Here is a 27,530-nt window from a genome sequence, read left to right on the forward strand (position 1 = left end):
AGAACACAACATGTGGAGACTCCTGGCATTGGCTTAATCATATAACTTTATTTTTTATAAAGTTGTTCAAAGCTCTTTACACAAGGCATATACAGTAAAAATATAAATCAGCAATCTAAAGTCCAAAGTGCAACGTATCGACGAAAGCAAGCTTGTAACGGCTTGGCAGAATAGGAGCCTTGTTTGCCAAGTTCTCTGAAAATGTTTTAACATGAAATTGGGTGGAGCACAAAATGGCTGCCGGTCACGGTCAGGTTTATGTTCACCGAGATAGATTACATTACATTAATGGCATTTGGCAGCTCTTATCCAGAGCGACGTACAGTTGATTAGTCCAAGCAGGAGACAATCCTCCCCTGGAGCAATGCAGGGTTAAGGGCCTTGCTCAAGGGCCCAACAGTTGTGCAGATCTTATTGTGGCTACACTGGGATTCAAATCACAAACCTTGCAGGTCCTAGTCACGTACCTTAACCACTACGCTACAGGCCGATACCAACATTTCCCCTGCTCATCAGTTCTCCTTGTAGTAAAGGGAATTCAAATATTTAATATGGTCAGTACATTGTTATTATTATTTTTTAAATCGGCCAAAAAAAAAAAGGAAACAAAAACCATGTAATTTTGGGAAAATAAAGGGAGCATTTTATTATCTGACCCAAGCATGTACAGTCAAATCACAGAGGAGACGCAGCAGTGGGAGCAGTGCAGGCCACACAGAGTCAGAGGCCCAGCGTTGGAGCCTCGGGTTTGATTTGTCCAGCGTGGCGGTTTTGCGTGGTGGTCTCGGGGGGGGGGGGGGGTGGGGCGCCGGCCCCGGGTCGTCAATCGTCGTGCTTGAGCTTCCGGATCTTTCCGACGTGCCTGTCGATCTCCTTCTGCAGACGCTCGATCTCCTTCTTGTGGTGGTCGATTTCCTCCTGGTGGTGCTGCTTCAGGGCATCCAGCTGCTCCTTCTCCTTCATCCTGTGGGATTGGGGGGTAACCACGGTAACGCACCTGCAGCATCAGCGTGCGCAGCGTGCTGTTGTGGGCTGGGAGTTGGCACCTGGATCAGACTGCCTTATGCAATACACTGGCTGCCAGCACTGTATGCCAGCAGGGCCAATGCACATTTGAATGCACCCTGGTGAAATTATACCACTTTGTAGGGTACTTTTAAATACTAAAAATTCTTCAGTGAACTAATTTTATTTTTTTATTTTTTGAGCCACACATAAGATAAGATTTTTTAAAATTCCTATGCATCCCTTCATATTTAGCTCCTGTGTCTAAAATAACCAGATTTCACTGCTCACACAGTCACAAGGAAAGCATTTACAGTGAGCATATACTATGTATAACAAGTGCTGTAATAGCTGTAATAGACCAAAATGTATGAAAATACCCTTTCATGAAAGCTGAGAATGTGCACTTCGACCACGCATGAATTACTTGTTTCCAAATCTAAAGTTGTGGAGTACACGGCCAAATCGAGTGTTTGAATTGGCAATGGGTTACATCAGGTCAGGTGTAAACACTGATAGACAACTGGAGATGCAAGGTGGACAACTGTGGAAAGGGCAGATAGAGAGAGGGTACTGTAGAGAGAGAGGGAAAGGGATGGAGGGAGACAGAGGGACAGTGGGAGAAAGATGGGGGGGGAGGGGAAGAGGGGGAGGCACAGGGAGAGCAAGAGTGAGGCAAAGAGGGATGTAGAGAGACAGGGAGGGAGAGAGAGACAGAAACCGAGAGGCAAAGAGAGGGATGGCGAGAGAGAGACGGACAGACAGAGAGACAGAGTGAGGCAGAGAGTGAGACAGAGGGAAAGAGAGGGATGGAGAGACAGGCAGAGAGGGATGGAGACAGAGAGAGAGGCAGAGAGGGACGGAGAGAGACCGGGAGGGAGAGTCAGAGACACAGAGAGAGACAGAGTGAGGCAGAGAGAGAGACAGAGAGGCAGAGACAGGAATGGAGAGAGAGAGTGAGGCAGAGAGAGAGACAGAGAGGCAGAGACAGGAATGGAGAGAGAGAGTGAGGCAGAGAGACAGACAGAGAGGCAGAGAGAGGAATGGAGAGAGACGGACAGACAGAGACAGAGTGAGGCAGAGAGTGAGACAGAGGGAAAGAGAGGGATGGAGAGACAGGCAGAGAGGGATGGAGAGAGACCGGGAGGGAGAGTGAGAGACAGAGAGAGACAGAGTGAGGCAGAGAGAGAGACAGAGAGGCAGAGACAGGAATGGAGAGAGAGACGGACAGGCAGAGAGACAGTGAGGCAGAGAGAGACAGAGAGGCAGAGACAGGAATGGAGAGAGAGAGACAGAGTGAGGCAGAGAGAGACAGACAGAGGCAGAGAGGAATGGAGAGAGACAAGAGAGAGAGAGGCAGAGAGGGATGGAGAGAGAGAGAGAGGCAGAGCGGGATGGAGAGAGAGAGAAGACGCTGTACTGACCTGAAGTAGCGCTCCTCCTCGGCTGCCTGCTTCTTCCCGAAGGCCCCGCCCGCTTCTCTCACAGAGCCTCCGCCCCCTCCTCCCTTTCCTGCGCCCTTCCCCAGCTCGCCCAGCTGCATCATGGGATACACACGCGTACACGCACGCACAAGCACACACAGACACAAGCACACACAAACAGACACCACACAGACACAGAGACAAACACACGAGCATGCACACAGACATGCACAATGTTGGTTCTTATTTTCGGCAGGTATGCTGAATACAGTAAGCATGTCAGAAATGTCATCATAATGCTGGAAATTTAATGCAATATTACATCCAACAATGGGTGTGAGGTCATTTAAGATTTTGGCAACATCATCTAACAGAATGCTTTCTAGAGCTCAACATACTGTTTGGTCTGAACCTGATCAAACACGGCCTCAAAATAACATTTGTCATGTAGTGCCATTTCCTGGAAAAGTGCACGCACGACCAGCACAGACAGTGGTCTCCAGGAATGGAGTTTAGCAACCCTGAATTATACCATCAAAAACTCTGAAGACTGGTGCAGGGATCATCAAATCGAGGTCTGAGAATCGGTTGGTTTTCCATCCTCCCTTTACCTCTGAGACAGCTGTCAAGACCAATCCAATCAGTGGCACTAATTGTTCAGCAAATTACCAGGGAGAAAATTAAACCAGGGCAGGATTACGATTCGAGGTCCAGATTTGACGATTGCTGCAATATGCATCATCCACTGGGGAATCTCTCAATGGCAGGGATCAGCAAAATCTGCTTTAATCCAAATGCAGCCCTGGTTTTCTTTACTGCCACTCCCAGGTAATTACATTACATTATTGGCATTTGGCAGACACTCTTATCCAGAGCGACGTACAACAAAGTGCATACCCATAACCAGGGATAAGTGCGCTGAAAGACCCTAGAGGGAAGTACAATTTCAATTGCTACCCATACAACAAAGATAAGGACCAGGGCCTATCTTTTTTTTTTTCCTTCTTCTTTTTTTTTTTTAAACAAACAAATAAACAAACAAAGCAAAAGACCAAACTTAACTATCCAAATACTGCTTACCTAGCCAACTAAAAATACCGAAACACAATGTAAATCACAAAGACAACAATTAAGGTTCACAGGGAGGTAGGGAGGGATGGGGAAAGGTGCTGCTTGAAGAGGTGCGTCTTCAGTTTGCGCTTGAAGGTGGGGAGAGAGTCTACAGTTCTGACCTCAACGGGGAGTTCGTTCCACCACCGTGGAGCCACTGAAGATGTGGCGGTAACATCTGGCAAGACTGTCCTCACACCTGACTACCAGGTAATGGGAGGATGGAAAACCAGTAGGTCTCAGCCCTCATGATTCGAGGAACAGGGCTCTTCGTCATGCTTCGTCACAGTGTGACAATGGGGTGAGAGTGGGCAGGTTCAAAGTGAGCATACGTTTGCCGGACACACAGCCACACAAAAGTCCCGGTCGCAATTCTGCCAGCGACACAGTCTTGCACACGACAGGACAATAACGTCACACTGGGTCCGTTGTTGACTATTGTGCAAGACAACAATGCGTTCTCCAAATGTTGCCTAGATGGATCGTAATAGTTTCAGTGGCTAGTCTCTCACGTGTGCGAGCTAGGCATTTTCAGAAAATGACTCTGCTATTAACCAGTTGGGTCCGTACAACACTACATTTTTATATACAATATCCGTGCATTACGTGAGTTATAGTAGTTGCATTGAGTGCAAATAGCAGCACCGGTTATGTAATCTCTGGGTAACAGCTGAAGCGTACCAAGAGTTGCAACGGCTCTCTTCTGTCTGAGACGAGCGAGCAAATACACGGGAGTGGCGTCGCACGTATAATTTACCACAGGCTGCCATATTTTGCCGCCTTCGGGTGACGTGCATGTCTGCGGACTACTTCCAATGTCAACCAGAACCAACTGTTCGAGCCGCAAAAATCTCACATGAAACTTAACCTACGGCTTGCTGCATGCATTCTGTGGTTACGATAACATTACTATGATTTGTGGCCAACAAGCTGCACGAATAGCGGATTTTAGCAAGCAGTGGTACAATTATTAGGCTATGAAATCGATATTACGTTCAGACAAAGTAGTGTAACAAAAGGTTTATCAGTGTCTAAATAATACAGTGGTATGTAGCTATTTAACTGAACCGGGCATTTCCAAAACCTTTGCCCTTGGTTTATCGCAATCCCTGTTTCATGTCGGGACTGCACATATTTTTACCTCCTAATTGCCAGCTTGTGTAGAATGGGTGGTCGGCTACACTATTACCTGGTCGGATGACATCCTGATCTGTGTAGCCAGGAATCCCCTAAAATTAAGTCTCAGTAGTCTTGCCATGTCTTTACCGCTGTTACCAATGAACACAACAAAATCAGTTTGCCCTTGTCCGTTTTCATGGAACAGCAAGGAGTCTACCATTTACTTACAGGGAGTGGATAGAAGAATAAAAAAACCTGTATTATGTTCGGCGAGGTCCATAAAGATTATCTAAATTAATTTAATTAATAATAAACCACTCGTCTTTAAAATGTATTTTTGAGTAAAGAAAGAATTAGATTCGAAAAGTCCTTCATGAAATCCATTTAAGGACTTAATCGACAACCCCGCGTCATGGTATAGTCGGCACATGGGCAACGGTTTATATTTGTCATTTTTAAAGCGGCTGAGCGGCGCTCGAGGGCAATAATTACATGGGTCGAGAATCCGTAACCCGTTTTTAGTAAAGGTTTCACATAATGGGATCGTTGTTGCACATTTTAATTGTTTCTTTTATAAAGTTGTTGTACAAAGACTTGACATAGACAACACCATGTGGGCGACTGTGTTCACTGGACACCCCCCCCCAAAAAAAAAAAACAGGTGCATAATGTGAATGTCCCGACAAACACAAAAACGTCACAGGGTTGTCACGATGTTGCGTGTTTGCTGATGTTAAGGCAAAATGCAGACGTGAGGGTTTTTTCTTAAAAAATGCACTGGGGGCATTTTCCAGGTTTAATTCCGGGCAGCACAAGGGACTTCTTGACCTGAACATAACTTCAGATAGAGGTTACATTACATTTGTTATTTAGCTGACACTTTTATCCGAAGCGTCTTACAGTTGATTTGACTAAGCAGGGGACAATCCCCCCAGCAGTGTGGGGTTAAGCTGCATGGATCTTATCGTGGCTACACCTGGGTTTGAACCACCAACCTTCCAGTTTGTATCATTATATAATTATAATGATGCCTAATATGGATTTGTCTTATTATTAGACCTATCAGATGCCTTATATATGTTCAAACCAACTGTCTGCAGCTCACTTTTGCCCTTTTGCTTTCTGGGACTGGAGTAAAAACATGAAATTATATTTTGAAAAAAGATTCACTAGAGTAAGGCAGTAAGAATCTGCCCCCCACACAAAATGGGTTAATCTGCAGCATAGTGGAAATGTGTGAAGGGTGTCCTTTGTGGTCCTGCAACTACAGTGCAGTCCGTAAGTATTTGGACAGTGATACAGTATAAAACTATTAGTAAATGTATAAAAAGTGTGATTCTTACATGGTTCACAATATGAATGTAAATACCCTGTAAATCTAAGGCTGACAAGATCTACTTTAACCTCATAGTCATGCTTTCAATCCACATTGTGCTGGATTACGGATCCAATGGCCAAATTTGTGGCAATGACCAAATACTTACGGACTGCACTGTATATGCATTTCTAAGTAATTAAATAGGTGGAGACGGATGAGAAATCCAGGGCTGGACTACGAAAAGGTTGACCAAGAAATATAGGAAACATGATAATTTAAAATCTTTACAAATCAGTGTTATATGTGGTATATTGACACTGGCAACTGATTCCACTGCATTAAGCTACATTTCTTACTTTTGCAGCTGAATAAGATTCACATAATAGAACAGAGAATTGATCATGACAAAAAAGGACAATATGCACTGCAAAATGAATGAGGCGTGAAATTTTATTAAATTTTTTTCTTGAGAAATAACTTGCCAACAATCATACAAGTCATTGTGATGTCTTTATTCACAATGTTGCAAGAAAAGTACATTATTTCAAACCAAAACACAAGATTAACATGGTGTGCAAGGGTGCTTTCTGTTGGCCAGAGAAGCACTGCATTCTGGGAAATGACCCCTTGACCCCCCGGAGCAGGTAGACAGACCAGAGTCACACGTCCCACACACCATACGCAGGCACAGAAACACAAAAGAAACTAAACAAGGTCAAAAACACAAAAACAGAAGACTCCTAATCCCCATTTAAATATCCCTCAATCTTTTCTTTTGCCATCGATGCGATAACCCCAAATTAAATATTTACACTTAACAGTAAGCCCCCCTTTTTGTTCATTTTCAGATTTCACTTTTTAAATTTTTACAAAAAAAAGGACATAAAAAAAACTCTCATGTGCGTTACAAATTACTGAAACCGCAGCGTAAAAGAAATGTATTTTTTTGTTGTTTTTTTTTTTTTTTCATAAGCCCCAGCGATATTTTAAAAATTGCTGACCAGAGCTGATGCATAAATGCGAAGCTGAGTACGCTTTGGGCTGTGAGAACTGGCTCAGTTAAACCTCACTGCTGCCTGAAAGCTTTCCGTGCAGAGGCCAAACACCTGGACTGCCATTTTCAGGTCACGCATACGCACACGTAACGCACACGCACGCACGCACGCACGCAACCCTGTGCAGACCACACCAGTCAGGCACCCCTTCTTTGCCCATCAACCTGACACTCTTCAAGGCCGTTTCACTCTCAAGCCATTCAACGTCGAAATTAAATACTTCCGTAGATTAAACTAAATTAAACACTTTCGCTGGGTCGAACAAGCTGGTTTTGCACCCCTCTACCCCCCTCCCTCCCCTACAAACCAATAAAATTTACACAAGCAAGAATTAGATGACAGATCGTAAGACGGGAGGGGTGTCCAATCGTCCCCGAAAAGGTCCAGTGTGGGTGCAGGTTTTTTGTTCTAGCAAAGCACTAAAACACTTAACTGAAGACCACGATTAGTGAGTTACTTGAATCAGATGCTGTAGTGCTGGGCAAAGACACAAACCTGCACCCACGCCAGCCCCTCACAGGCAGGATTGGGACCCCCCCCCCCCGTGGTTAAGAGAGCAGGATCGTAATGGAATGATATGTTAAAGGGGTAAAAACGAGCAGGTCGATTTCATAAGCTTCACAGCCAGTGAAACGGATACCCCGAATCACAGGGGCTGTGGGAATTTTAAAAGAATAATAAGAATAATAATAATAATAATAGAAAAACGACCCGGTAAAAAGGTAAAGCTGTCGGGGACACGTACGGGGAACACACGAGGGGTATTCCCTGCTGAACACGGATCCGCTCCCGTAGGTCGAGGAACCGCCACACTCAAGGCCCGGGTTGGTGTTGCCGCGGGTCACCTGACCTGAAGGGCTCGGTTTTCACCTGAGGGGGGGGGGACGAGGGACGGGGGGACCCCACACAGCAGGGTCTCGCCTGTGTGTGTGTATACATGTGTGTGTCTGTGTGTGCTTTCAGTCATGCTTAAACTCCTTCTGCAGAAAAGACAGGAGCCCTGCAGTGGCAGAGAGAGGAGCTGGGGGGGGGGGGACCCCACACAGCAGGGTCTCGCCTGTGTGTGTGTGTGTGTGTGTGTGTGTGTGTGTACGTGTGTGTCTGTGTGTGCTTTCAGTCATGCTTAAACTCCTTCTGCAGAAAAGGCAGGAGCCTGCAGTGGCAGAGGAGAGAGGAGCTGAGGGGAAGGGATGGAGGGAGAGAGAGAGAGGGTGAGGGAGAGAGGGAGGGGGGGAGAGGGAGAGAGAGAGAGATGGACAGAGATAGTGTGCAAAGATAGAGAAAAGGGGGGAAAGATAGAGAGCGAGAAAGAGATGGAGAGAGAAGTGAAACCGCACACCACTCATACTAAATTACAGGCTCATTTCCATTGAAGTACGAGTGAATAGTAGGAGTAGTATGCCAAGTATGCGGACACAGCCAGATAGTGAGACAGAAAGAGAGCGAGAGAGAGCGAGAGAGGATGAAGGTGATGTCATGGGGGAAGTTCCTGGTGGTGGGAGGGGCTACAGGGGGCGGGGCCTCCTGTGGGGGCGGCGTCAGTCCCGTTTGGTCCCGCCCAGCGCCCTCAGCCGCTCCAGCAGGGGGGGGTGGGAGTAGTGCCAGGTGGAGAACAGCCAATCGGCCACCGGGAAGCCCAGGTTGTCCTTGTTGAGCTTGATGAGGGCGGAGTAGAGCTCGGAGGCCCGGCCCATCGCCATGGCGAAGGCGTCCGCCTGGAACTCGAACCGCCGGCTCAGCATCGTCAGGCAGAACGACAGCAGCTGGGGCGGGGCGGGGCACAGGGGGCGGGGTTACTCACCGGGGGAGCCAATCAGCTCCTCCAAGCATTCACCATCACAATCAATGGGCACATCAATAGCATGATTTTCTCCAGTATTGGGACATTACATTACATGTCATTTGACTGACGCTTTTATCCAAAGCGACTTAATGTTGATTAGACTAAGCAGGAGACAATCCTCCCCTGGAGCAATGCAGGGTTAAGGGCCTTGCTCAAGGGCCCAACGGCTGTGCTGATCTCATTGTGGCTACACCAGGACATCGAACCACCGACCTTGTGTGTCCCAGTCATGCACCTTAACCACTATGCTGTGGCCTGCCAGATCGTAAGGTCTGGGCTTGGCCGCACAGGACAAAATCTGGCTTTACTTTCCCCCGTTTAACGCTCGAATCCCAGCACTGGTCTCCATCCTCCTGGTGCAGCCGTTCCACGAGGAAGGCCACCACACTGTTTACCGTCAGCGAGATAGCGTACAGCTCGTGTGAAAGTCTATCAGCCAGTCACCGGTCAGACATCAGACACATGCAACCCCGTCACTGGACGCCTTTGGCTTGAATCTCCAGCCTGTGTTACCCAGAAGGCAACGGGCGCTCAAACTCCACCCTCGAGCACAGACACTGGTTTATGGACGGCCACCCATCCAGGCGATCACATGATCACACCCCCGGGGAGATACGGTAACGCGAGGCTAGCCTGGGCGATATGAAGGACAGCTCTGACTTTGATTTTAATAGTAAAATGTTACCTCGTTGTAGGGAGAGAAGATGAACTGGAAAATGATCATCAGGCCAATCAGAGTGGGCTGGCTGTCGTGGAAACCAAAAGCCAGGAACAGCTCTTTCCGACTAATCAGGGCAGCGAACAGGAAGAAGCACAGGAAAGAGTTCATCTGTTCATCAGAGAGAGAGGGAGAGAGAGAGAGAGAGAGAGAGAGAGAGAGAGAGAGATGGGGAGAGAGAGGGGGGAGGGAGAGATGGAGAGAGAGAAAGGGAGAGATGGAGAGAGAAAGAAAGGGAAGGAGAGAGTTGCTGTTATAATTTGGAGTGTAAAGATCTGAGAACATCTACTCCATATTATAATTCATCAGCTCACTGTCAGACCAAGCTGACCAATACACTTTTATTTAGCAGACAGTGTGTAACTCCTGTACATTTCAATCCTGCAGTCATTTGGCCACATCTCCCAGAGTGAAGCAGAAAGGTTACCTATGGCACACCTGGGACCTGGAAGGAGAGGGCACTGGACCAGAACCTACCTGGAAGGAGAGGGGACCTCAAACAGAACTTACCTGGCTGATGACGATGTTCTTGACAGTGTGACCCAGTTTCCAGTGGCCCAGCTCGTGCCCGAGAACGGCCAGAACCTCGGTGTTGCTGCAGCCCTGTCTCTTATTCTGCACGGGGGTGTGAAGGAGAAGGAGAAGGAGAAGGTGAGGTGAGGTCGGGCGGGTCCGATCGGTCCCGCTCTCCACCTCCCTCCTGCAGCCCCTGAGGCAGCAGCTTGACTGGAGCATTTCACTGCGAGGTCTACTGGTCTACTAAAATGATCTGCCTAATAAGTAGATCGTACACTGTATCCCAAACAATATTTTAATGTTGATAAGTGTCCTAGTCCTTGCGTGTGTGCGTGTGTGCGTGTGCATGCACGCGAGTGACTGCACATATGTGTGCGAGTGTGTGTGCGTGTGTGTGATAGTGTGAGTGTGTGTGTGAGTGTGAGTGTGAGTGTGTGTGTGTGTGTGTGTGTGTGTGTGAGAGAGAGTGAGTGTGTGTGTGTGAGTGTGTGTGTGTGTGTGTGTGTGCGTGTGAGAGAGAGTGAGTGTGTGTGTGTGAGTGTGTGTGTGTGAGTGTGTGTGTGTGTGTGTGTGTGTGTGTGTGTGTGAGAGAGAGTGTGTGTGTGTGTGTGTGTGTGTGAGTGTGTGTGTGTGAGTGTGTGTGTGTGTGTGTGTGCGCGTGTGCGTATGCGTATGCGGGCGTGGGTGTGTGCGAGTATGAGTAGAGTATGTGCAAGTGAGTGTGTGTGTGAGTGTGTGTGAGTGTGTGTGAGTGTGTGTGAGTGAGTGAGTAAATGTGTGAGTGTGTGTGAGTGAGTGAGTAAATGTGTGAGTGAGTGAGTGAGTGTGTGTGTGTGTGTGTGTGTGTGTGTGTGTGTGTGTGTGTGTGTGCGTGACCTCTCTCTGACCTTGGGCCTGGGTTTGGGCTTGCTCTCCTCCTCCTCCTCCTCCTCCTCCTCCTCCTCCCTGGGCTCGCTCTGCGCCTCCCCTGCCTTGTTCAGGGGGGAGTAGTCCTCCAGCAGGGTGTCGAACAGCACGATGCGCTTGTTCTTGAAGAAGCCGTAGAAGTAGGCGTTGCTGTGCGACGACCGCTTGGACCCTGGAAACGCGGACACAAACAACATCGGTTCCACACTGTGCATTACATTAGCCAATGCACCCGATTAGCCCGCTTCAGTGCGTATCCAGCTGTGTAAAAGGATACTCTGTGAAAATGCTAAAGTAATTCGCTCTGCTTAATGCAGGTAAAGTGCATCACAACAGCTTAACAACAACATTAAATACAGACATGTTTAGTTTACCATATTGCACATACATTTGCACAAAGGGTTGCACTCCCTTAGTCACTGAGGACTAATATAATATGTGCACAAGGAATTATAATTATAATATAATAATAATAATTAATCTGGGTGAAAAAACTGGAAAAGCCTGATATCGTGGTTAAGGAAAATCCGTTAATGCAACACATCTGTCAGATAAATATTTCAAAACTACAATTTCAACTATCCAATCAAAGACCTTTTAGAGACTTTGCAATTGGCTGAGTTTTCTGGTCAGGCTTTTCCATCCTCTAGAATGGGTTAAAAATTATTTTCACCTTGTACATTAAACAGCTTTAATAAATCAGATAGATATTAATAATCAAGAAATGCACTGACACAGGAAAGAAAACAAAAAAACAAACGATTAATTAACTATTGAGTAAGACTATTGTCTTTTGTGGTCAAAAGTTTACATACTGTACCTGTTCTTAACAAGTGTATGTAAACTTTTGAGCACTACTGTACATTAATTACTACCACTCATGATGGTGAGGTCACGGCTACTCAAATCTGGCCCTTAAATCCAAATCCAGCCCTGGTTTTCTTCTCTCCTAGGAAATGAATCAAATAAACTTCATGTGCATAGGGCTTTTTACACCAAGATGCTCTTGAGTAACAGATGTTCAAAAAAAAAAAAGAGACAAAAACCAGGTCTGAACCCGCAAATAGCAAGCACATGAGGAAAATTAACCGAAGAATCAGTGCTACTGATTAGTCTTCACACCTGACTCCCAGGTAAAGGGAGGGTGGAAAAGCAGCAGTTCTCAGCCCTGGAGGACCGTGATTTCAGTAACGGGGTCATGGGTCGCTCTTCTGGGACACCTGGGAACGCTCACACACGTTGCCTTCTGAAACCCTTCCGCTGGTTCTACCCGGAACGTACCTTCCACCACGTAGACTTTGGTGAGGGGGAAGCTGATGGACTTGGCCATGTTCTCGATCTCCTCCTTTAGCTCCCCCTCTGGCAGTGGGGTGAACTTGTCGAAGAGCGGGGCGATGTAATCCGCATAGATAGTCACCAGCACCTGGAGCGCACACGCAGAGGGTCACATGACCATGCAGTCACATGATCATCCCGTCATCATCCATCCCTGCAGCCATTTCCCAGGACTGAGGGTTGACTTCTGTGCGCGCGTGCGTGCGTGCGTGCGTGCGTGCGTGTGTGTGTATGTGTGTGTGTGTGTATGTATATGTGTGTGTGTGTGTGTGTGTGTGTGTGTTATCACATGAATAAGACCTGGTTGGTCTGCAGTTATCACATGAATAAGACTGGTTGGTCTGCAGTTATCCCAGGAATAAGACCTGGTTGGTCTGCAGTTATCACACAAATAGGACCTGGTTGGTCTGCAGTTATCACACAAATAAGACCTGGTTGGTCTGCAGTTACCACATGAATAAGACCCGTTTTTTTTGCACAGCGACCACACAAGAGAACTCCTGAGCAACCTGAAACTACACCACCCCACGCACAATATGAAAAGCAATTACCAGAACCCGAAAACAGCGGTCTGCAGCAGGGCTGAGCCCGAGAAAATTAGACGGCCCCCACGGCGAGCGGGACGCACCAGAGACACGGCGAGGGTGAAGAGCCAGGCGTAGATGAAGAAGTAGTCGCCGCCGATCTTGATGATGTAGAGGAGCAGGGCGGTGACGGGCAGCAGGATGCACTGCGTCACCACAAACTTCTTCGCCGCGTCCTTCAGGAAGAAGCCCAGGGTCTGGGAGAAAAAGGGGGGGAAGAAAACGGCGCAGGATGAAGACACAAGGCGACAAGCAGGGGCTTGTCCCTGCATTGTTCCGGGGGGGGGGACTGGCCCCTGGGGAGTCTAATCAACTGGAAGTCACTTTGGATCAAAGCATAAACTACATAACATTTGTTACTGAAACATAAACATCTGGAAGTCGAGGGGCCAAATGTTTATGGCTCAGTGGAAGCTGGACCAGCTGGCTCGTGTCCCAAGGCATAGCCCTGGTACCACTGAGCAAGACGCTTAAACATCCAGCTGTTTATGCTAAAAAAATATATATATAATAATAATGATTATGATGCTGAGTCTCTCAGTGTACACGCGGCGTGAAGGCACCTGCTGGTTAAAGCCGTGCTTCTCCTCGATGACGAAGGTGCTGTAGATACTCCAGGGGAGGCCAGTGAAGGCACTGAAGAGTGTAGCCAGCATCAGGAAGACCAGAGACTGGGAGATCTGGGGGGGAGAAAGCAGGCCATGGTGAACTTTAGGGGACACACACACACACACACACACACACACACACACACACACACACACACACACACACACACACACACACACACACAACATCCGTGGCTTCTGGGACACAAGCTGTTGACCGCACACACACGTTGAATGACCACACAGAGACTCGCTTCATTAAACAAACTTTCCACCAACTTTAAGGATGGGAAAATTGATTATAGTCTTTGGTATGAAGCAGCTTCATGGAGAACTGACTGAAGACCAGTCCGTGTTTTACTCTGCACGGTTATCCAGCATTACTCCGTAATCCTGCTACGTGAAATGGGGTCCAGGAACAAATATGAGATCAACAAGGGGAACGTGTTCTCCAGGACGCGTTTTAAGGTACAAGATGCTCAAATTAGGGCCGCAGGATATGAGGGAACTATGCAATACGCAATCAAGTCGTTGAATATTGCGATGACGATACGACTTGCGATACATAAACAAACATTGAAGTGTGCACGGTTCTAACATCTTTCTGCTTTATGTACACTGCTAACATAGACCCCAGACAATGCGCACTGAATAAATGGGGGGGGAAAGCAGAATTTCCAACATTCTATTATTGAACAAATTGAACATGAACAGTCAATCAACTTCCCAGAACATATTTTTATTTTAAGACGTGTTCATTGCGCATGTTCATATCTCGATGACGATAAATACACGATGTATCCTGCAGCCCTAGTCCACATTGTAATGTTACGACTTCACAGCCTCCCCTAAAGATTATCCGCGCCACCTGACTACACCCACCTCATATTCAGACCCAAGTCCGAATCGCCCCGTCACAGCTCCGGCCGCGGCCCAGAGGAACGGGATTCCGCCCAACAACAGGATCAGCTGAACAGAAAGCATAGCAACCATTTAATTCACATAGCAGACATTTAATTCGCATAGGTCTAAACGGCCAGAGCACAATATTGTATCAAATACAACGATCGTTGTTAACATACAGTGTGGTGTGCATGCGGTATTCACGATATTGAATGACACATTGCCAATGTGAAAGCCAATAACAAGAAACCAGGGTGGTACATCACGAAGCAGGATTAGTGGGTTAGCTACATACATTCACAGAGTAAACCCCGGAACAGCTGTTTTTACTTCAGTCCATGTTCCAGATTTGGAAGGGTTCCAGGTTTTACTCGGCTAACTTGTCCAGCTAACTCAACAACACTTATTCGTGATATACACCCCGGCTACGACTAGAGCTGGGCACGAAGAAGACTGCCAGCTTTCTCTTTCTCAAGTAGCTAGTGCAAGTCACACAGTTGACGGTACACACCGTTCCCTCTGTCTCGGAATACAGTCCAGACCAGAAACTGAAGTTGCTTTTGTCCAGTTGGTATAGGCGCGATTTCTCGAAGGTTTCCAAGTCCATGATCTTCCCCAACTCCACAGGAACATGCGTAGTGGACTTGTATATCGTCCGCTGAGGTTGTAAAAAGTAATCATCTTCAAATCGATCTGAAAATCTGATCACTTATACATTATTAGCTAAACATTCTAAGACGAATGTTATTAGGCAAACGAGGAATGCCCCGCGTAGAAAAGTCTATTTACATGTTAAATAAGAGGCTACCTCAAATCTAGTTAAATCGAAATCCATCTTCGCTAATTTCACAAATAGTTATTTAGCTAGATAGCTCAAGTCATCAAACAGTGTAATTCAATTACATCTAACAGTGAACACACGTCTCAATTGCATAGTAATCAACTCGGATGATTTAAAAAGTGACTTTGATCTTTGAGCGATCAAGCAGCAAATGAGATTACGTTAACAAGCAAGGTAGGCTAACTGAGCAAAGGTGATGTCTGATGGTAGCTACGTTAGCTAGCTATAGTCACGAAACCACTTCCCTTGGAAATTACCTGTCTGTGGGATAGATAGGCCTCCCATAGATACACTGTCCATGAAAACACTAGAACGGCATAAAATATCTTATTTTCGATAGAAAGTTCAATTATTGTTTGTAGCATCTTTAACTTTGCTAACAGTGATCTTCCTTCTTGCTAGTCGGCTAAGTCTTCCAATCAATCCGCTTCCCAATTTCAGCAAAATATTTGTTTTACTGTCAAAGACCTGAGCTTGGCATATATTTTAGCAGCAATATTTTTCATTCAATCATTCAGTTGAAAATATATTCTAAACATCAACACATCACATGTAAAGATCTTTTTTTTTCCCTAGCTAACAATGACAACTCATGCTATATCTCTTCCCCGTTTCCATTCATGCCAGTTCTGTACTAGACGTTCAGTTTCGATCCCTCCGACAACCAGGTGCACCAACAACTCGTTCCCTTACACTAGTAAAAATGGTTCCTACCCAGCTAATTAAAAGGGAGTTCGCCCGTCAGTGAAGGTTTTTCAGATTAAATGCGAACCTCGCTATTTACTAGCCAAGTACGGTCAAATTCACTGAGATTTATTTTATACATGGATGCTTTAACATCATCATTACATTTATCAGTGTCAAATCAGTATTCATAATTGTGTTTCTGTATCATTCATGCAGAATGCTTTATATAACGAAACTTTAATATTTTTGAAATATACATTCATTTTAACATTCAATTGTCTGTTTCTGACCACTGTCACTATGACTGCAGGCCATAACGGTACTTCCGTGTATACATATTTAGATTTAGCTTCCTTTACATCGCCAAAAATATATATATGTTGTTACTCCTGCGGATTAAGAATTCCGCACTTCTAATGTATCTAATGTATACGCGACTTGCTTCCATTCAACTCTATATTCTTTGTCTACACTTTGAACGAATTGCGCTGCACATTCACGTGAAACGCCTGAGAACCCACGGTCAAAGCCCCAGGAAACATGCGTTTGGGCAATTGCTAGGCAACACTAAACAACACAAGGCCATAGCTACCTTCAAAATGGACGACTTTCAATCAGAGGAGGTAAGCAATATTTGTTACTATTGAATCAATATACATTGCTATTTAGAAGCGGCAGTAACTTTGGGAAGTTGCATGCAAAGAAGTCATTCGTGATTTTACCATGCTGAATAAAACTAGACATTCTTTGGCAAGCTGAAATCTGGTTAGCTGCTGGGTAAAATTGCACGAGAAAACTTTTTTTTTTTTTTTCTAAACAAGTAACTTTATATCTTAAAAACTATCGTTAAAATAAAACTTTTAGCAGAATAAATTCATCTAAGTTAAATAAGTGTGCGACATTTTTTCATGTTCTAGAATGCGTTTGCTGTTGATGAAATCACAGACATCATCAAAGAAGTAAGTACAGTACGCTATGCCTCGAAAATGACAACAAAATCTCCTGGCTTAGCATAGTTGTGGTAATGTTTTAAAATATCAAACACATTGCCCTTGTGCTACAAATCAATGTTTTTTTTACCCCTCACTCTCAGAAATAAAGTGACAGTGGAGGTACATTTTTTCCCACCCTGAAAATACAGTAATGTTCACTTTAGGTACAAATGTTTTCCAAACAGAAAAAAAGGTACAAATGAATTATATACTGCTGGCTATATATACTCTATACACCTGTAGAGTACCACCCCAGCAGCAAGCATTTGTGCCTTTATTTTACTCAAATCGGTTTGATCTCCAGGGCCGAGAACTGCTGGTTTTCCACCCTCCCTTACCTGGGAGTCAGGTGTGAAGACTAGCCAATCCATACTAATTGTTCAGTTAATTACCTGGAAAGAAAGAAAACCAGGGCCAGGCGTGAGTCTCCCTGTTACATCCTGACAGGCGGTGGAGACCACAATCGGCACTAGTTCCTACCAGCACAATCGAATAAACCAGTGGACCTCCAGTGTGGTGGAAGCCAGTCTCAATCAGCTGACCAAACTGGGGAAGCCCTTCAAATATATTGGTGAGCCCCTGCCCCATTCCCATTCCCATTCCCATTCCCAATGTACAGAAATGCAGTCAGTACTAGGGGGGTGGGCTGATACACTCAGCTCACGATACAATACGATACCATACACGATATTGGTTTCACGATATGATATGGTGGAGAGAGAGCGAGAGACAGACACAGAGGGAAAGAGGGAGGGAGAGAGAGACAGGGAGGAGACACACACACACACACAGAGGGAGGGAGAGAGACGGAGGGAGAGAGACAGAGGGGGAGAGAGAAAGAGAGATGAAAGGAGCGTGACTCAGTCTTGTTAACTCCCCCCCACTCCCCCACTCCCCCACTCCAGTGACCTGCATCATCCTGCAGAAGAATGGTGCAGGACTGCACACCGCCAGCTCCTGTTTCTGGGACAACACCATGGACGGTAAAGCAGGGGGGTCCCCCCCCGTTTCCACACGTCTGTTCTCTACTCTCCGTAGAACCTAAATGCCAGATCCAGTCGACTCCACTTAGTGGAATAATTAAATGAGTGGTTATAACCCGATAAAAAAAATAAAAATAAAAAAAAAGTACAGAAATAGCTCAACTTCATTGTTAAAGACCAGTGAATACTTGGAATGGATTAGGTTTACCTTACTTGAGTGGTTTCAAAGGCAATGTGTTTCAAAACTACTACATGTGCAATGTAACTAGTGCCGTTACTTCTATTTGAATGTCAATGCATGGAGAATTCTGTATACATGTACAGAATACATCTCCCATACAAATGGGACAGAGTCTCGTTCAAATATCCTGTCCTTAGGGCAGGGGTCCTGGAGGGCCAGTCGGCGAGCTGGTTTTTGTTCCAACCAATTACCTTAATTTATTTTACCGACGGCTCTCGAAATGATGCTGGTTAACTCCTGTACTTTTCACAGTAAAATCTTTAGGACACACTAGCAGTCTGCGGCTGTAGCTGGTGCAATATCTAAATGTTTCATCAAGATATTATTTCGCCAATTAAAATAATTGAGAGCAGAAGTTGGCACAAAGTCCTGAAGCGGGTCGGCCCTTGCTGTGCACCCCTGCCTTCGGGGTTAGTAAGTTTTACAATTCACAACCAGTAGAGGGAAGCACAGTCACATTCCAAAGTTGCTTGAAATTAAAACGTTACTGGAAGACATTTTATAGCATGGCAAATCTGTGAAACACTCAAGATAAAAATAGGACCCCATAAATTGAAACAGAGGACAGGAAACACCGGCAGCTTGCTACATGTTCTTTCAACACCAGAAAAACTAAAATTCATTACATGAAAACAAAAACGCACACCACAGCACGTGTTGACAAAATACAAAAGTAAAAAAAAATGCGTGTGGAATCTTACTCGGGTCTTTTAAGAACCTGGAATTCAGCAGATGCAAAGGATTTGAGTTTGAAAATCCCTGTCATAAGGGCTATTTAGGAGTTATTCCATTATTTCCCTACTTTTGAAAACCATGATTTTTTTTTCTCCCCCCTGGTTGTAGGAAGCTGCACAGTGAAATGGGAGAACAAGACCATGTACTGCATCGTCAGCATTTTCGGGCTAGCTGTCTGAGGGGCACCTGCTCCGAGTCTTCCCAACCCTGATCCTGGAGACATTCCTGGTTTTCCTTCCTTCTGGAAAAATTCAACGTTCATGATAACCCGTCAATGGCCGCAAGGTTGGAACTAAAACCAGAAATGTCTCTAGCACTCCTGCTCCATCATACACCTGTACACCAGTCCCTGTGTTTCACCACCAAACCCCTCCCTCATCAATACCCCTCCCCCCCAGACACCATAACATCTTCGACGTAATCCCCAGGGAAAAGGCCGACAGTAAGCTTTAAGATAAGTACCCAAAGCGCACTGTAATTACACACACTGCCTGGGTCCCCAGGCCTCTCACAACCCTCTAATCTTCTGACTTCAATTATCACACGTCCTGTCATGGGTGGGGCTCACAGTGCTGCTCCCCCTGCCCCCCCCCCCCCCCCAAAGACGTCCTAAAAGAAAACAGCCCCCCATGTCCAAAATCTACAGTGCCATAGGAAACCTTTACACTTCTGTGCAATCCTTTTGTTTTCAAGGATGGAATGTGCCAAGTTACTTTTTAAAAGTTGACTGTCAACTCAGTGGTGTCTTTACAGTTTGCACAAAGAACTAAGCGGTACAGGAAGGGAGAGTGACCTCTGACCTGGCTCGGTGGATAAAAATGTCCTGATAAAACAGGAAATGATGCAGTGCAGTCAACACAACACTTTAAACAGCGACAGGTCATCAGAGATGGGTGTGATGGGCAGTCCTCAACACAGTGTTAGTTAGAGGTGTGTACTTTTGATTTAAGCTGCTATTCAGTCAAAACATGTTCATTTATATGATTTTAAAAACATTTATGCAGGGAAATTATATGATCAAGAAATCATGATGGGTTGTTTTTATATTTTTTCTGTCTGTGCAGTAAAACAGGTTCACAGGACTGGCCCTCTCCCTTGTAGCATCTGCAAAATGTCCGCTTTTGAAGTGATCCATTCTGGGGATGGAGAGACCACATTAGCCTTTTGTTTATTCTGCACCTAAAATAACAAAACATTTTTTAATGCAGTTTTCCTTTTTATGATAACAATACAAGTGCACTATCATTATTGGATATGAAGTAGGCTTTTCAAACATGGATGGCGTCATCTCCATTTCGATGAGCTCTGCATTTTTAAAAATGGGATGAGGGAAGAAAACAAGGTTCTTACACACACACACACACACACACACACACACACACACACACACACACACACACACACAATATGCATATGCACAATATGTATGCGTTGTATGATAAACTCTGGAACACGAGCATATTATGAGCCGAGACACCGTTCAAGGCTGTTTCGTTACTCTACAAGTTGTACAGTAGTCGTTTACATTCAGAGCAGGTACCAGAAAAAGAATGGCCGCTTAAATTGGTTTTTCACTGAATAAAGTATCCGCATATAACATTGTAACGAGTTGCTTTTGAAATAAAAGCTTCCAAAAATGAAAGTCTACACTGTTTTCCACGTTCTTGTTCAACCAGTTTGAATGCTGGAATTAGTCATTTCGAAAGTGCGTAAGTCTGGTATAAAGGTCGGCGACATTAATACAGCATGTGTATAAATTATCCCTTTTGCCTCTGAGGACCATCAACTCATCTTTTTACAACCATTCCACGCTGACAAACAAATGTATGAAACCATGCAAATTGAGTGTTTTAGTTTAGCACCATTTCACTGAATCATTTATTTGAACTTGTAGGAGAAAAAAAAAAACAAAAAAAAAACAAAGAAAAAAAGACAAAAACTTGTGTTTTCTTTTGCTGTCATTCCGTTTACAAATCGTCTATGAAAAGCTCTCATCCACACGTGGCTCTACTGACAGGGGTTTTCTAGTTCATGTTAAAGTACCAATGCATCACCTCCGCGCATACTGCTATGGGTTCCACCTGATAATTCACCTTCTGAAAAGTTGAAAATGTTGTGGAAAAATAAGGCAACACAAATGTTACACAAAAGCTTGACTTAATGGGGCATTCCACAATTTGATATGCTGTACGGTTTGCTGTTGAAGCGGGGCGTGTCTCAAATGACAGGCGGCTGGCCCCGATTCATTTAAAGACACCGAAAACAGGTCGCAGGTTGAGTTACGGCGAATACACTTTGGCTGTAAAACCTTTTTTTCTTTTTTTTTTTGCCATCAATCAGCCTCTTATAGCTGAGACGTTTTTGGTTCAGCAGTGGCTTAGACGGGCAAACTCATCCACATTTGGGGCTAAAAGGCTCAGCCATGTTAACTGGTACAACATATCAAATTGTAGCTATTGACCATCAAAGATTTATCCACCCAAGATGAAAAATAATACTTTATGTTGGTTACAAACCAAAGATGCGAAGCTTCCCACAGAATACACAAGGGGAGTCATTTTAACTCATAATATATTTGAAAGTAGGGTAATTTCTTTTACCCAAATACAGACTTAGAAAATTGAGTACATTAAACATAACCACAGCCTGTTTTTGTTTTTTTTAAATCTTTTTTTGGGGGAAGTATAAAGTCTGAATTGCCCACTGACGAGCTCCAACAAATGGGAAAACCGCTTTGGTCACCCGCGGTTACCAATACTTTTAGAAAACATAAAACTCAAAAAGGCCAGAGCATGAGAACGATACTGATTCAGGAAAATTTTTCATACCAACAAAATGTACATGGCAGCACTGATAATTAAAACTTCTACAAAACATCTGTTAGTAGATCTTTCATCTTTCTATACATGTATAAACTGATACCTGCTATATTTCAATTAAGGTACTTGAGCTTTTTGACAGTTTGGCAATTTGTAAGAGCAATAATAATAATAATAATTATAATAAACCACCATAGTAGTAATAGTAACCATATAATTGATAGAAAAAAATACTGGAAGTCTCTTAATTGTTTGACACGCGAAAAAAAAAAACCCAAAAAAAAAAAAACATTGTCCATCGGCTAAATAGTTCAAGAAGTCAACGGTGACGGCTCGCACGGAGTAGCTTCTCGGGTTTCTTCGTGGGGAACAGTTCGAGCAGAGAGGACGCCCCGGAGAACTTGGACCGCTCCAGAACCACCACGGGCCGAAGGTACTGCAGCTGCTTGATGGCCAGGTCGCCGCAGCCCGTCAGAGCCCGGTCCAGGATGGAGCGGAGGTTCTGGACCGAGGCGTACTCCCCGGCGCAGAGGAGGGGCTTAAGCGGCAGGGGGCGGGGCCTCCGGCTGCGAGTGACGGTGACCGTCAGCCGCCTCTGGCTGTTCTCCTTGACGGAACGGCCGCGGCGGCGGGAGTCACGGCAACGCCGCGGCAACGCCGCCGGAGGGAGGGGCTCGGGGGGCGTTCGATGGTGGTTCTGGTGGTTCTGGTGGTTGCGGTGGCGGTGGAGGTGGTGCGGGGGGTGGTGGTGCGGGTGGGGGTTGGACCCCCAGGCCCCGCCCTCCGCAGTCTGCTCCTCCTTGCTCTCGCTCTCCTGGATGAACTTGAGAAAGGACGACTCGAAGCCCATGGGCTTGTAGGCCGCCAGGTCGAAGGGGCGCGGTGACGGGGCGGGGGCCGGTGGCGAGACGTCCTTTGGGGTGGGCTGGCATGGGGGGGGCGTCGAGGAAGAGGGCGGGGGCGCGGGGAGCTCATTCTCGCACTTAAGTGGCTGGCAGGTTGGGGCGACAGGGCTGTCGACGTTTGCAGTAGCATTGGATGCTGTGCTCTCACATTCTTTGTCAGGAGAGTCTGTGGGGGTCCCGCTGGGGGTTATTCGGAGAGTAGCGGGCGGGGAGAGGTCCACGGGGGCAGGGACTGGGTAGGGCGTTGGGCTGTGTGGACTTTGGGCAAGGAGGGGCCGCTCCTCCTTAACCTGCTCTCCATGGTGCCCGTTTTCCTGCACCTCCACGTGGAGCGAGCTGTTGGTGCATAGGTCGTCAGTGCTCACGGCCACGTCACACTTGGCCACAGACTCCTCCCCGCCGAAACTAAGGGGCTCCTGCTTGTCCACGGGGTCCGCCTCGATGGAGTGGAGGCTCATGGGCAGCGAGAGGCCCCCCGGGTTCTCCGGCTCGGCCTGGTACTCCACCTTCAGCACGCCGTTGGGCGCCCGGGCCACGCCGGGGCACGGCGGACAGGGCCGGGCCGGGGGAGCGGACTTCCTCTGGATGAGCTCCTCCAGCTGCTCGGCGTTGTTGACCAGCCTCTCCTGGTTGTCGTTGAACACGTTGGTGGACATGTGGTGGCAGCTCAGGTAGTGTCGGCGCATGCTGCGCTCCACGGTCAGCACGGAGTCGCAGTCCTGCACCATGCAGGGGTAGGCCACGGGCAGGCAGCGGTCCTGGCACATCTGGAGGGCCTCCTCGTGGGTGCGGTAGACCAGCTTCAGATCACTTTTTCTGGGCCGGGGGGTTTTCGAGGGTTCCTCCTCCACGGGCTCTTCCTCCGTGTTCTCCCCCGTACCCTCCTCCTCTTCCTCCACCCTGATGGCCTCCTGAGACTTGGGGCAGTGCCTCAGCGAGTGCCTGAGAGGTAGCTTTGGTGTGTTCTTCTGCGGCGAAGACGGCGGCTGCCGTTTCGGGGAGGCGCTGACAATCAGCTTCTTCTGGCAGCCGCTGGCGGACTTGTCCCTCTTGTGGGCGTTCTGCAGACGCAGCACCACCGAGTCGTAGTAGTCGCAGTGGCGGTAGAAGACGTGCTTCATGTAGCTGGAGTTCTGGGAGAAGACCCGCGTGCAGCCCTCGAACCTGCAGCGCACCTGCTGCTGCAGGGGAGGTGGCGCCCCCTGTGGCGGCTGGCTGCGGTGCACGTGGCTGGTGTGCCGCAGCAGGCTGCTGTACAGGTGGTAGGTGGCGGTACAGTCGCCGTAGCTGCACCTGAACTGCGGTATGGGCTCCTCGGAGCTGGGCGGGGTGTTGGGCTCCGACTCGGGTTCGGGAGCCCTGGGGGGCGTCTGCGGGGACGGGGGCTTGTGCCGGTCGGCGGTGCCGTGCTGCCGGCGACAGTGCTGCCACAGGCTGGAGTTGCTGGGGAAGTGCTTGCCGCAGCCCTTGTGCTTGCAGTGCAGGCGCTGCGGCGGCGGCTTCGACGCGGCGGTATCGCCCTTCCGGACACCGACGCTGTGCTGGAGCTCCAGGTCCTCCTCCAGGCACAGCTGGGAGCGGTTGTAGCGGTGGACGGCCTGCAGGTGGCGCACCAGGCCGCTCTGGTGGGTGAAGGCGGAGCTGCAGTCCTTGTGCACGCAGTGAAAGGGCTTGTGATACTTGGTCAAGATGTAGCACAGGTTGCCCTTCGCCACCAACCGCCGACTGCCCCTGCCCTCTCGAGATGCCCTCTCCTCCTCCTCCTCCTCCACCACCTTGCAGTTATCCCGCAAGGCCGGGGAGGGCGTCTTGGCGACGGACTTGGTGTCCATTTTCTTGCTCTTGTCGGCAGGCTTGACTATGCCGTTCTCGCGCTCCGACTTCAGCACCCACATCCCGCCCTTCTTCTTTGAGTGTTTCTGCTGCCAGGCGTTCACTGCCCTCTCCTCTACCTTCGCCGGCCGCCCCACCTGCTTCTTCGGCGTCTGGGGGACCTGCTTAGGGCTGACTTTGGGTTTGGCGGGTTCTGGGGCTTTGCCCTCCTCTCGCCTCTTCAAGGAGCAGCTCATCTGCTCCACCACGGACTCGCTGACGTCGTGCATCTGCAGGTAGTGGACCCGGAGCTCTGACTTTTGCCGGTAGCTTTTGGGGCACAGGTGGCACTTGAATGGCTTAAACTTGTTGGACTTCAAGATGTCTACCCCCTTCAGGCGTTCACTGGAAAAGCCATGTTTCCGTAGGTAGTGGCCCTTGAGGGCATTGGTGGTGACGCTCTTGAACGAGCAACCCTTGACCTCACATCCGTAAGGCTTGGTGGAGGGTTGGACCAGAAAGTCCGATATTCGTCGGGGCGGCGGTGGCCGGCCCCGGGGCGGGGAGGGGGTCCGTGGGGTCAGTGGCGGTGGTTGGGGAGGAGTTTGCTTTTCGGCAGCAGGCTGGGGTTTAGGTGCAGCTTTCTTCCGTGACGCTTTGGTGGCAGCGGAGGGGCTTGCATTGGCACTCGAGGTGGTGGGGGAAGAAGACACCTGTGAAACGGAAGACCCTGAGATAGGATGGCAAGTATCGCACAGCGAGCTCCGGGGGCTAGAGGCCCTCAGGCTGAGCCGGCTGAGGCCCAACAACACTTCTTTTAGGGTGTCGTCGATCGGCGGGCTCGAAGGGGGCGGGACGAAAGGTTTGTGGGGTTCCGCAGCGGGAGAGTAGGACCTCTCCTTGCACACGCCTTGGGCACAACTGGGATGCGCCTGTGCGCTCCGGTCAGTGCTGCCCTGCTCGATTTTAATGTCCCTCTCCCTCGTTCCCCAACTCTTCACCTTGCTCAGTCTTTTCTGCCCTTTCTTCTCTGACTTGATCTGTCCCGGGTGCACGCACTTGAGGTGCCTTTGAACGTCGCTGGCCTGCGTGAAGGTCCGGCCGCAGCTCTCGAAGCCGCAGGTGAACTTCCTGCCGTCGAAGCAGACCGCCACGCAGGTCAGTGTGCCCCTGGGCTCCTTGAGGGAGGAGGAGGAGGAGAAGGGGGAGGTGGTGGAGGAGGTGGTATTGCTTGCAGGGGAGCACCTTGCCTCTCCGGTCTCGTCGTCTCCTGGCGGCTCCTCCAGGACGGTCTTCTTGGTGGGGCTGAACTCCTCGGTGAAAGGGTCGGCCGGCTTCCTCCTCCTCTCTCTCTGGGCAGCGAAGTCCTCCTCGGTGAAGGTGATGCCGTGAGTGGCTAAGTGCTTGAGGAAGTCCCTCTTGGAGAAGTAGAACTTCTTGCAGCCGGGGCTGGTGCAGCTGTAGGCCGCGTCGCGGAAGTGCTGGGCCTCGTGGTGGTAGAGCTGGCCCAGGTCGCAGAAGGTCAGGCTGCAGCCCTTGAGCTCGCAGCGGTAGCTCAAGCGGAAGCCGTGGCTCTGCTTGTGGGCCATGAGCTCGTTGGTGGCGTCAAACCGGGCCCCGCAGCCCGTCACCACGCACGTGTAAGGCCGGTCGCCGTAGTGCATCCGCCTGTGCCGCCGGTGGTGGTAGGCGGTCATGAAGTGCCGTCGGCAGAAGGTGCACTTCTCCCGCCGGTCCTTCATCTCCAGGTAGTGCCGCACGTTCCCGTCGCCGCTGCCGTCGTGCTCCGCCTTCAGGTGAACGCTCAGGTACTTGAACTGTTTGAAGTGCTTCCCGCAGCCCGTGGCGGGGCAGGGGTACACCTCGCGGTCCTGCAGCTGGAAGTGGGCGTCGATGTACTCGAAGGTGATGTGGTCGTCGTCGGCGGCCCTCTTGGGCTGGGAGGCGGCCTGTTCCAGCAGGTGTTCCAGCACGTCGGGGTCCTGGGTGGACTGGTAGTACATGAGCAGCGACGGGTCCAGGCTGATCTCCCCGGGCTCCAGGGAGTCGTCCAGCTCGTCGTCGTCATCCATCTCCTTGCGCAGGTTCACCTTCTTCTTCACCTTCTTCTTCTTCTGGGGCAGAGACCTCCGGGCGGGCATCTGGATGTGCTCGCTGGTGTGCGTGACCAGCTCCTGCCGCGCCGGGAACTTCTGCAGGCAGACGGGGCAGGTGTAGACGCCGTCCTCCACGTGCTTGCGCGAGTGGTGCAGGATGCGGGCCTCGATCACCTCCCGCTGGCAGATCAGGCAGAAGAACTTGTACTTCTGCCACCGCAGGGACCTCTCCGAGGGAGCCTTCTTCTTGGGCGGCGTTCCTTTCTGGGCGGCTGGCGCCTCCTTGTCCTCCCCCGGGACGCGTTTCTTCGCCTCGGCCTCAGCGGCGTCTTTGCTGCAGTCTTTGCCACCGCTGGACCTCCTCGACCTGCTGGGCTCCTCCCTCCTCGCCGCCACACCTCTGTGCGTCTCCTCTTCGTCCTTCGCCTCCTCCTGCGCCTCGGGACTAATCTCCCCCGCTCCCGCTCCCCCGCCATCCGCCGGCACTTCCTCCTCCTCCTCTTCCTCAGGCTCGGCCTCGGGTTCGAGCCCCAGCAGGCGGAGGCAGTGCCTCTTCAGCGTCTTCCAGTCCCAGAACTCGGGGTCGAAGGGCCAGTGGGCCTTGAGGGCCAGCAGGAGCTCACAGCGCAGGCTGTTGGGGACCAGGGCGGCGTCCTCATCGTGCTTCTGGTCGGGCCGCAGGTACAGCTCCTCCAGCGAGGCGAAAGCCGCCCGGGAGGTGCACAGCAGGAGCTCCGTGAGCTGGCACGCCCGCCGCACCTCCAGGTCGTCGGGGAGCAGGCAGGCCACCGTCTTGCAGACGGACGTCTTGGTCTCGGCGTCCTCCTGGCGGGGCAGCTGCAGGGCGCGGACGCACAGCTCCACCGACGCGGCCAGGCCCAGCTGCTCCGCCTGCACAGACAGGGGTCAGAGGTCAGAGGTCAGAACCATAAGAGTAAACCAGGGGGCAGACAGGGGTCAGAACCATAAGAGTAA

The 27,530-nt window shown here is 48.9% G+C and overlaps 4 protein-coding genes across 4 annotated transcripts in view; 1 reads left to right on the forward strand and 3 right to left on the reverse strand.

Moving 5' to 3' along the window:
- Positions 1–28: 28 nt before the first annotated feature.
- Positions 29–4,880, reverse strand: atp5if1b (ATP synthase inhibitory factor subunit 1b). Its single transcript, XM_061253955.1, has 3 exons — positions 4,729–4,880; positions 2,430–2,542; positions 29–964 (listed from the first exon to the last, which is right to left on the reverse strand). The coding sequence occupies exons 1-3, from the start codon at positions 4,876–4,878 to the stop codon at positions 823–825; spliced, it is 405 nt and encodes a 134-aa protein (XP_061109939.1). The 5' UTR covers positions 4,879–4,880; the 3' UTR covers positions 29–822.
- A 1,593-nt stretch (positions 4,881–6,473) lies between these two features.
- zmpste24 (zinc metallopeptidase, STE24 homolog) lies at positions 6,474–15,967 on the reverse strand. The gene is made up of 10 exons (XM_061244754.1): positions 15,543–15,967; positions 14,956–15,102; positions 14,424–14,510; positions 13,497–13,613; positions 12,978–13,130; positions 12,296–12,437; positions 10,996–11,186; positions 10,103–10,207; positions 9,560–9,703; positions 6,474–8,794 (listed from the first exon to the last, which is right to left on the reverse strand). The coding sequence occupies exons 1-10, from the start codon at positions 15,648–15,650 to the stop codon at positions 8,570–8,572; spliced, it is 1,419 nt and encodes a 472-aa protein (XP_061100738.1). The 5' UTR covers positions 15,651–15,967; the 3' UTR covers positions 6,474–8,569.
- Positions 15,968–16,485: 518 nt separating this feature from the next.
- LOC133105482 (dynein light chain Tctex-type 1-like) lies at positions 16,486–19,448 on the forward strand. The gene is made up of 5 exons (XM_061215622.1): positions 16,486–16,595; positions 16,890–16,931; positions 17,412–17,535; positions 17,870–17,947; positions 19,032–19,448. The coding sequence occupies exons 1-5, from the start codon at positions 16,572–16,574 to the stop codon at positions 19,100–19,102; spliced, it is 339 nt and encodes a 112-aa protein (XP_061071606.1). The 5' UTR covers positions 16,486–16,571; the 3' UTR covers positions 19,103–19,448.
- Positions 19,449–20,771: 1,323 nt separating this feature from the next.
- Positions 20,772–27,530, reverse strand: part of rlf (RLF zinc finger) — a 33,197-nt gene continuing 26,438 nt past the window's right edge. Inside the window, exon 8 of the mRNA XM_061244810.1 lies at positions 20,772–27,446. Within this exon, the coding sequence (XP_061100794.1) occupies positions 22,062–27,446 (5,385 nt within the window). The 3' untranslated portion in view covers positions 20,772–22,061. The remainder of the gene's footprint in view (positions 27,447–27,530) is intronic.

This window comes from Conger conger, chromosome 1 (genome assembly GCF_963514075.1).
Source record: "Conger conger chromosome 1, fConCon1.1, whole genome shotgun sequence".
Taxonomy (NCBI): domain Eukaryota; kingdom Metazoa; phylum Chordata; class Actinopteri; order Anguilliformes; family Congridae; genus Conger; species Conger conger.

Excerpts from the sequence above, each read along its gene's own strand:
- atp5if1b (XM_061253955.1), bottom strand. The coding sequence starts at position 4,878 with ATGGTAGACTCCTTGCTGTTCCATGAAAACGGACAAGGGCAAACTGAT. Across the intron at positions 2,543-4,728 it reads TCAGGATGTCATCCGACCAG|CTGGGCGAGCTGGGGAAGGG; the intron begins GTAATAGTGTAG and ends CCCATGATGCAG. Across the intron at positions 965-2,429 it reads GAGGAGGAGCGCTACTTCAG|GATGAAGGAGAAGGAGCAGC; the intron begins GTCAGTACAGCG and ends CCAATCCCACAG.
- zmpste24 (XM_061244754.1), bottom strand. The coding sequence starts at position 15,650 with ATGCTACAAACAATAATTGAACTTTCTATCGAAAATAAGATATTTTAT. Across the intron at positions 13,614-14,423 it reads GACTTGGGTCTGAATATGAG|ATCTCCCAGTCTCTGGTCTT; the intron begins GTGGGTGTAGTC and ends TCTCCCCCCCAG. Across the intron at positions 13,131-13,496 it reads AGCACGGCTTTAACCAGCAG|ACCCTGGGCTTCTTCCTGAA; the intron begins GTGCCTTCACGC and ends TTTTTCTCCCAG.
- LOC133105482 (XM_061215622.1), top strand. The coding sequence starts at position 16,572 with ATGGACGACTTTCAATCAGAGGAG. Across the intron at positions 17,536-17,869 it reads GAAGCCCTTCAAATATATTG|TGACCTGCATCATCCTGCAG; the intron begins GTGAGCCCCTGC and ends CCCCCACTCCAG. Across the intron at positions 17,948-19,031 it reads CTGGGACAACACCATGGACG|GAAGCTGCACAGTGAAATGG; the intron begins GTAAAGCAGGGG and ends CCCTGGTTGTAG.